Genomic DNA, 9024 nt, shown 5'->3' on the forward strand with positions numbered 1-9024 from the left:
CGTCAAATTTTGAAAACTAATTTTATTTTTATCGAATTTTGGAAACAAATTTTGTTTTCATCAAACTTCAAAATCTAATTTCATTTAAATCAGTTTTAAAATTCGACAAAGATAAAATTGAATTTTGAAATTTGAGGAAGGCCGAAGTGATTTTCAAAATCTAATTTTCGAAATAAAAAGTTTTACGGCAGAAAAGTTTTGACATTTTGAAGAAAATTGGAGGTGCAAGAAGAAAACTTTAGAGGTATAGGGAGATTGAAACACGTTTTGGATCAAGGACAGGTTTGTCAAAACAATTTGATTTTGGAAAAGAAGGATGTGAAGTTGCTGAAAACTTGAAAAGAGTAGAAAAGCCCAGTAATGAATTGTATATGCTTACTTGGAGGGTTTTGCTTCATTCACCCCATAATTGCTATCTGCACCCAGAGTAAATGCCGCTGTCCGCCACTGCACCCAACGCCACCCTGCCTCCGCAGCATTGCCACAACAACGGCAAAATTTTGAACCTCACAGGGAAAATTATCGGTGAACACGATAGAGAAAAACTGTGAAAGAAGGAGCAGCTTTCAAATACAATGCTAAGGATGAAATGGGTAACTTAGAAGTTATAGAATTGCAGATAGCGATTTTGGAGGTGTAGGAAGAAAAACACTTGAAAAGATAGAAAGCCCAACTAGGAGAGCCGAAAATAACTCCAATTTATAATACATCACAGTGGTTGTCAGCTAGTTGTCATGCACTGCTACGGTGGACGGTACGCAATTTATGAAGAATTGCTGGGTCAATAACGGTACACTTCAAAATATACTCTCTCTTTTTTGGCTCGACGTCGTTTCGACAACACAACGTCATGTTATCCTCACAAATAAATACCATTTGAAGTTGTTCTTTTTGTTAATTCTTCAGCAAGAACAACATAATTCAGATTTCTTTATTTCCCATAGGCATGTGATGAAAAAACAAAAGTCAAATGATAGTTTTATTATATTTTATGTATTCGACTCTGAAAGTGGTCGATTTCGCCAGGCTGCTATGCTATTAATTTTGATGGAAAGAGTTCATATTTTCAATATGCTAGTCAGTCTGGTCGTTGTCTTTTAATTAATAATTAAAATAAAATTATTTTTTTTATTTTTATTATTTAAAGAATTTTAAATATATAGAATATTACATTTTTAAAATAATTAATATTTATAATTTAACTTTTAATTATTAATTATAATAAATTAATTTAATATATATATATATATATATATATATATATGTAATAATTATTCTAATTTATTTAATTAGACATGTTAATTAGTTAATTAAAGATTTACAAAATATTTATATCATTGGTGTGATTTAGTATTATATATAACATTTATAAATTTTACATGTGGATACACCTTATAATCAATGATCTAAAAAAGATGATTAGAACTAATACATGAATGAAATTGAGCGAATCGATTCAATTTGTTCTGGTTTCAGTTATTAAAGTAAATCTAATATAAAGAATAACTTTACTACAAGACAATAATATTTTATTATAATTGTTTATATATAATTGTGATTTTTCTTTAAGAGTTTTCCCATTCACACATGAATTTACTCTCTCTTATCTTTTATATTTGGAAAATCTTCTCCCAATCCAGGGAAAGCCATGAATTTTCTACCCCGAGACAAAATTTGCTTCATTTTTGTAAATTAGGAGACTCTAAAAAAGTTCTTCGAAGACTAATAGCATGAATTTGTAAAGCAAAGCAGAAAGTGCACTGTAAACAGCAATTCGATTCTTAACTTTGTGAGAAGTTGATTTATTGCCCTAGAAATTAACATACAGCAACTGAATTTCCTCTTTTCTAATAGTGATTTTAGTCACTTTTACTTTCAATTTATTATTTTTAAAAATGACAACTTTGTGTAATTTTTGTGATTAAGAAATAATACATGAGTAGATTGACGAGGTTGGTAAAATAAAGGTGGTATAATATAATGTATGAGAGAAGAAATTACATTACATAGTAGTACATAGGAGGTGAGAAGGAGACAATCATCACGATGACAAGGGATTGATGTCATGTTTTTTTGTTTATGTTTTTGTTTATGTCTATGTTATGATTGCTGGAAGGTGGATCCCACCCTCTATTTCCCAAATGTCAGTCGGTCACACCCAACTAAGCCATCTTTCTCTTTTCTGCGCCAACGACTTCTCTTCTCTTTCCACATTCTTCATTCCTCCCTCAATCCAATCCAATGTCTATATATATAAATATATCAAAACCATGTTCACAATTCTCACACGCTCTTCCCTTCTTCGCCACCTTTCGCTTCTCGATTGCTTCCGCCATGTCACACTCTCTCCATTCCTCCGCTTTCAACACACCCAGATTGGTCCTCAAGAAGGTTCTCGCCAAATCTCAACACGAAGGTGACGGAGCTGTTGTTAGAAGAGGCATCGGAAGGTATAATATTCTCTTCGGCGTTTCATCAATCACCTTTCTTCTATTCCAAAACTCCTTTTTCATTTTCTATTTTTTTTTCTATCAGGACCGAGTTGAAGAACTTGGATCCCTTCCTCATGTTGGATCATTTCTCAGGTACATACAATACAGTTATTTTATCTGGCTTCGTGTGAAACCTTTTTCGATGAAGCTTGCTTTGGTTGACCTCCCTTTGTCCTCTATCTGTTGTCAATGTTACCCAACATTACATTGCATTACATTACTACAATTTTAACATCACCTTACGTCTTTGACTTTGCAGTCTCACCTCCGGCTGGATTTCCCGATCACCCACACAGAGGTTTTGAAACTGTCACCTACATGTTAGAGGTATAGTTAGTTGCATTTATTTATCCTTGAATTAAATTCGAGTTTTGGCCAAAGCCTATGTAACATGCTTTTTGTTTTTGGATTTCAGGGAGGTATTACTCACCAAGATTTTGCTGGCCACAAGGGTACAATCAGAGCTGGTGATGTTCAGGTATGGTTAATGATGGTGTTACTGAAAGGAGATGATTATTTGGTTTGTTAGAAATTACAAATTATGTATATTTGCTTGTGTGTGCAGTGGATGACTGCAGGTAGGGGAATAATTCACTCCGAAATGCCCGCAGAAGCAAACAACAAGGGATTGCAATTATGGATCAATTTATCCTCCAGAGACAAAATGTAACGTATCCCTGCCCTATGATATAACTGGTTAAATCAATTAATTTTACCAAGTTTTGAACCATTTTTAACCTCTCTGACGTTTGATTTTGATTCAGGATCGAGCCCAACTACCAAGAACTTCCGAGTGAGAGCATTCCAACAGCAGAAAGAGATGGGGTTGAAGTGAGAGTGATAGCAGGAGAATCAATGGGAGTGCAATCCCCCGTGTACACACGAACTCCAACCATGTTTCTTGTTTTCTCCATGATGCCAGGAAGTGAGTGGCATCAGAGCATTCCAGAGTCATGGAATTGCTTTGTTTATGTGATTGAAGGAGAAGGGGTTTTCGGGGGTACGAGTTCATCCCCATGTGTGGCACACCATGTGCTTGTTCTTAGTCTAGGTGATGGCCTTAGCGTATGGAACAACTCTTCAAAGCCTCTGAGGTTTGTTGTGATAGGAGGACAACCACTGAACGAGCCAGTGGCTCAGTATGGGCCTTTTGTGATGAACACACAGTCTGAGATTGAGAAAACCCTTGAAGACTACCAATATGGGAGGAATGGTTTTGAGATGAGGAAGTATTGGAGGTCTCAATAGTACTGATATTCAGAAAAATCTATCAGTGTCAGTCTCAATCTGATAGTGAAATCAAAGTGATGTGTATTTATATAGATCAAATAAAGAAGGCAGTCTGTTTTCCTTCCCTATCCTTTTCATTTCATGTGTCACTCACAGCCGTAGCTATCAAAGTAGTAGGAGCTGAATGCAAACAAATATTGCTTATTCTATCTTTTTTTCATTTCTATGTACCAAAACATTCTAGAACATTAAAAGTGCTGTTGAAGTCATGATGGTTATCAGCTTATCTTCCTTTCCCCCCCCTCCTTTTCACTGTATGACTTTCTTTCTTGATATCTATCAATATTTGTGGTAGTTGAGATTTTACAACATCTATCCTTTTAGGTTCATCTCTTATAAAATAATGAAGTGCTGTGGAGTTTTCATTGATTTACCAAAATTGGATTTCAAAGCAAGAGGTATGATTAATAAAATATGACTTTTGAAAAGGTTTTGCTTGAGAATTTGAGGGATGAAAAAGGTTTAGGTAATGGTTGGGGAGTGTGACAGAGATGGGTGGGGTGGTATTGCTTATTGGGTTGACGATTGTGTTAAGGTCCTCTCCACTCCACCATCTCCCAATTTTAGGATTTTCTAATTAGATTCATCCTCACTTCATCCCAACTGTGGCATGCTGTCGAGGCCACATTGTTGAGTGGCAACTTTTCATGTATGGTCTATAAAAATTACATTTGAAAAATAAATAAATGCGACTTCGAACCAACCATTAAAGTTTACCACTTATATCAAAATTTACAAAATTGTGGTATTAGATATATTTTTATAAAAATTTAAATACGTAGTTTGTAATTTTGAATGTAAAATTTTAGAATTAAAATCTTTTCTATACTAAACTTTGTTATACTTTATGATATACTTTAGTTTCCAAATTTAAAAAATAGATAAATATAATCATTCAATTTAATGATAACAAATATACAACTATTTATTCTTGAGATACTCATATTTTGTTTAATTTTGGTTCTATATATACTTTTCTATTTTTAATATTTGTTCTTCAACTTAATAAAATTTCGTCACGTCTTTATTGAAACTTTGATTTTCTATTTCTAATATTTGCTTCTCAACTTGGTAAAAGTTCGACATCCCTCTATTGAAACTTTAATTGTCTTTATTGAAACTTTGATTTTCTATTTCTAATATTTGCTTCTCAACTTGGTAAAAGTTCGTCATCCCTCTATTGAAACTTTAATTGTGACTATGCTTGTTGAAAAAAATATCATAACTTATTACGTTATTCTTGTCATATACATATCTAATTAATGAGATATATTTTGATAAAAATTTGAGATGGATTAGTTGACTTCTCACTTAATATTGTCATAGTAAGGTGGTTAAATTTGAAATACTCCGTGTAACTAAAAAAACAAATGAAAATCTAGTGATTCCACAAGTAATTAAAAGGTTTAATACTTATTTTGATTCCTATTTTTGTCAGTTTTATTTAAAGTGGTCTATAACTTTTTCAAGCGTTCAAAGTGATATCAATTTTTGTAATTTTTGTTTAATTTAGTCCTTTTGTATGATGACGTCTAAATCGTTAAGGACCAAGTGTGCACATGAGTCATTAGTTTTTCCAATGAGGGACTGTCACGTGGCAGTTTCATATTCCACCCAAAATTAGGATTTTGCTATGGTGAAGGTTGTTGTTCGAAGATGGAGACGCAAAAGGTGCTTGAATGAACTCGTGGTTCATCGCAATGGTGCAATGTTTTGCGATTTTGGGACGAAAATGGCTCTATGATTTGGACTGATTCTTTTTTTTCCTCTACAGGTTTGCGTGGTGTATGATGAACACGAGAGTTTCATGATTTGGGTTTTATGCTTTGAGATGATTGTTGGTTTCTAGTCTAGGTTTCTTTGTAGGTTTTATGTGGTGGTTGAGGAAGATGGAAGGTTCGAATAGGTGGAGAGATATCGTGATTTAAGATTCGCAATTTGGGATTTCGTGGTGTTATCGAACTACTACGATGGTTGTCACGGTGGTTAACATAATTTCACATTCTCTGGTGCAAAAGGTTCGAACAAACCTAGGTTTGAGTTTTCAGATGTAGGTTACATGTAATTGTTCGATGAAGACAAACAAGTTCTAGTGGCTGCTTATTGATTTGCGAGGTTGAAGATTGTTCTGATGGTGCCTAGGATTTTGGATAATGAGATGTTGAAGATGATGATATGACCACATTCAAATACCAATGATTTAGCCGTTGTCACAAAATCGAACAAAAATAACAAAAATTGAAATAATTTTGCGCACTAGAAAAAATCGAAAACCACTTTGATTAAATATTAAGCCTAACGAAAAAGAAAAAAAAAACTAAACAATAATAAACAAAGCGCACATGTATTGGTGGTATTGGGATTTTGATTAAAGAGAATGTATCACCACTCTTAAAGTTCTCATTAACACGGGTTAAACCGCTTGTATGTGTGCTAGTTTTACTATCTCAAATGATAATTCATGAATCTTTTTCTTCTAAAATAAAACTATTTGTTTAAAAAAGTGAACCGAATGAATATCTTTACTTTAGTTCTCTAGAGCCTTCAAATATTTTGGGAGAATATATAATAAAATAAGATTTTAATCATTAGCAGAAAAATTGGTAATCAAATTTGACCATTTAGTCAATAATAATTCATCAATTCCGGTGAGATTAGCTATGCAGTTGACTCTCAAACCTAATTATCTAAACGTACATGTATTAAACAAATATAAATTATAAACGTACATGTATTAAATAATTATAAATTATAAATTTCAAAGGACGACGACTACTCTTGAATCGAATATACAACATTACTAGTTGATATAATTTTCAATATGTCAAGTCAAGAGATGGATGAACCATCTTTTTTACATCAAAGTATAACGAATTAAGCTGCAGGCATAAGCTTTAAACGTGTGGTTGAGTCCATATAGATGCATTCTCTTTTTATGGGCATATAAATCACTAGTCATAGATTATATTCGTCAATTCAGAAGAAACTGATGAACTGAAGGAAACAAACTTCCAGGTACATCACTTGACTAAATCCAACCTCCCAATACATGCGTGATTCATTTAACTTAAGAGACAAAACATGTCTACGCAGAATGGTATGAATTTAAGATTACCTTTACAAGTTGCTTGCTTTTATTGCCAATTTGCCATTCACCAGACAAATCAGCTGAAAAGGGAAGCTCTGGTGTTCTAAACTAACCCAAGTGCTAAACACCAGTCAAATAAGAAAGACAAAGCAGTCGTAAATCATACCGATTTAAACGAAAACTAACGACTCCCAGTTCAGCTCAGCTAACCGGCGGGAAGAACAACCTGTGACCCAAATGCATAAGGAAACAGGTGAACGATTCCCCGGGAGCAAGAATCGTTAGATCAGATAACACGAGGACTCAAAAAGACAAAAGAAAAGGGAGAAGGAAACCATTACCAATAATCACGCAGACGACAAATAAATGGATGTCCGCTTTCATTTGCTGCAAATCAAATTACAAGCTCTTTTACTTTTACCCCCGATTATACAATTATACCCGTTTTGGTTTTCTTAAAATTGAAGACAACATTTTGGCTACTATATTTCTGTCTGTCTGACTGTCTTATAGTTGTAACAGATGAACAAGCTTTGAAATCATAGCTAGCGACCAAGGAAAAATGCAACCCAATCCAACCAACCCATTTAATTAATAAAGCAACCAAAAGAAATTGAGGTGAAGTGACAAAGCTGAGTTGTATGTGGTGCATTGCAGATCATCTGGAACAGCAAGAAAAATAGGTCTGATTTTGCTTGGATGCAGCAGGGCCATTGTTGACGAGGCTGACCCTGTTCACCGACAACTCTGCCTTGTATGTATCGGAGTTGAGGACCTTCCTGCTGACGTTGTTGTATATCTCTCGAATAACCATCTCGAATGCCGTCTTCACGTTGGTAGAGTCCAACGCAGACGTTTCCATGAAAAACAATCCTTCCGCTTCCGCAAGGCTTTTCCCTTCCTCAACGCTCACCGCCCTTATATTCTCCAAATCACATTTGTTTCCCACCAGCATCATGGCCACCGTCGTATCGCAATGAGCTGCATCAGATTACACCATACAATAACACAGCTTCGTTAGCATCCATGAATGGCCTTTCCTTACAAAACACAACTTATTTTTTTACACTAAACTAAATTACTCATTTGCTCTCTCTCTCTCTCTCTCTCTCTCTCTCTCTCTCTCTCTATGAATGTTTGTATTTATCTAACTAAATAGCTGTACTTGCGAAGATGCCACATCTATTCTCTAATTAGGACTTTTTACTTTTATGATCGATCTCTTTGAATCTTTATGAAGAAGTAGAGAGAGTGAGACGAAACTACAAGAGAAGTTGCAACCAGCAGGCACGAGAGAATCGATAAATTGAAAGGTGGTTCTAGGTTAGCCTGTGAAAAAGGTGATTACAGAGAAAAGTAGACAGCAGAAGACACGTATAAATAAAATAGCGTAGGAGTGCACAAGAAGAGAATCGGATCGGCGAAGGGGAAGAAGATCAGATCTGGCAATAGAAGGGAGAGAAAGAGAGAGAGAGAAAGTACTTTTAAGCTCGTCGAGCCAGCGCCCCACGCTGTCGAAGGTGGTTCGGCGGGAGATGTCGTAGACAATGAGAGCGCCGACAGCGCCGCGGTAGTAGGCGGAGGTAACGGCGCGGAATCGCTCTTGGCCGGCGGTGTCCCAAATCTGAGCCTTGACTTCCTTGGAGTCGATCTCCAAGCACTGAGTCTGGAACTCGACGCCTATGGTGGCCTTGGAGTGCATATTGAACTCGTTGCGAGCATAGCGGGAAAGGAGGTTGGATTTTCCGACCGCTGAGTCTCCGATTATGACGATCTTGAAGAGGTACTCTTCTCCCCCCTCGTCATCTGAACCCCACATTTTCAAACTCTATTCCCAGTCCTCCTTCTCCGACCCTCCTCCAACTCCAACTCAGAGAGAGAGAGAGAAAAAAGAAAAGGTTTAGTTTCTGAGACTGGCTGCTTCGCTGTGATGATACTCCACACAACCTGGCATCAACAAGCTCCGTTACTCTACTCTCCTGCATTCATTGCCCTTCTTGTCCCACTCCTTTCCTTTTTTTATATAAAATTCAAATTATTATTATTATTTATTGCTTTAATAAAATTATTTTAGTTTTTTAAGACACCTAAAACATGTCCGTTTGTTTCTCTCTGTTCTATTCAATCCATCTTCGCTTCATCTATGGTTGTAAT

The 9024-nt window shown here is 35.5% G+C and overlaps 2 protein-coding genes across 2 annotated transcripts; one reads left to right on the forward strand and one right to left on the reverse strand.

Moving 5' to 3' along the window:
• The first annotated feature begins 2156 nt into the window (after positions 1–2156).
• LOC124839006 (RmlC-like cupins superfamily protein) lies at positions 2157–3991 on the forward strand. The gene is made up of 6 exons (XM_047314754.1): positions 2157–2450; positions 2536–2585; positions 2752–2819; positions 2908–2970; positions 3058–3158; positions 3257–3991. Exons 1-6 carry the CDS (start codon positions 2242–2244, stop codon positions 3738–3740), a joined length of 975 nt encoding a protein of 324 aa, XP_047170710.1. The 5' UTR covers positions 2157–2241; the 3' UTR covers positions 3741–3991.
• Positions 3992–7207: 3216 nt separating this feature from the next.
• LOC124838998 (ras-related protein RABA5e-like) lies at positions 7208–8884 on the reverse strand. Its single transcript, XM_088113686.1, has 2 exons — positions 8353–8884; positions 7208–7851 (listed from the first exon to the last, which is right to left on the reverse strand). The coding sequence occupies exons 1-2, from the start codon at positions 8687–8689 to the stop codon at positions 7529–7531; spliced, it is 660 nt and encodes a 219-aa protein (XP_087969812.1). The 5' UTR covers positions 8690–8884; the 3' UTR covers positions 7208–7528.
• Between the last annotated feature and the right edge of the window lie 140 nt (positions 8885–9024).

Source organism: Vigna umbellata, chromosome 4, assembly GCF_029865625.1.
Source record: "Vigna umbellata cultivar VRB3 chromosome 4, Vumbellata_1.0, whole genome shotgun sequence".
Lineage (NCBI taxonomy): Eukaryota > Viridiplantae > Streptophyta > Magnoliopsida > Fabales > Fabaceae > Vigna > Vigna umbellata.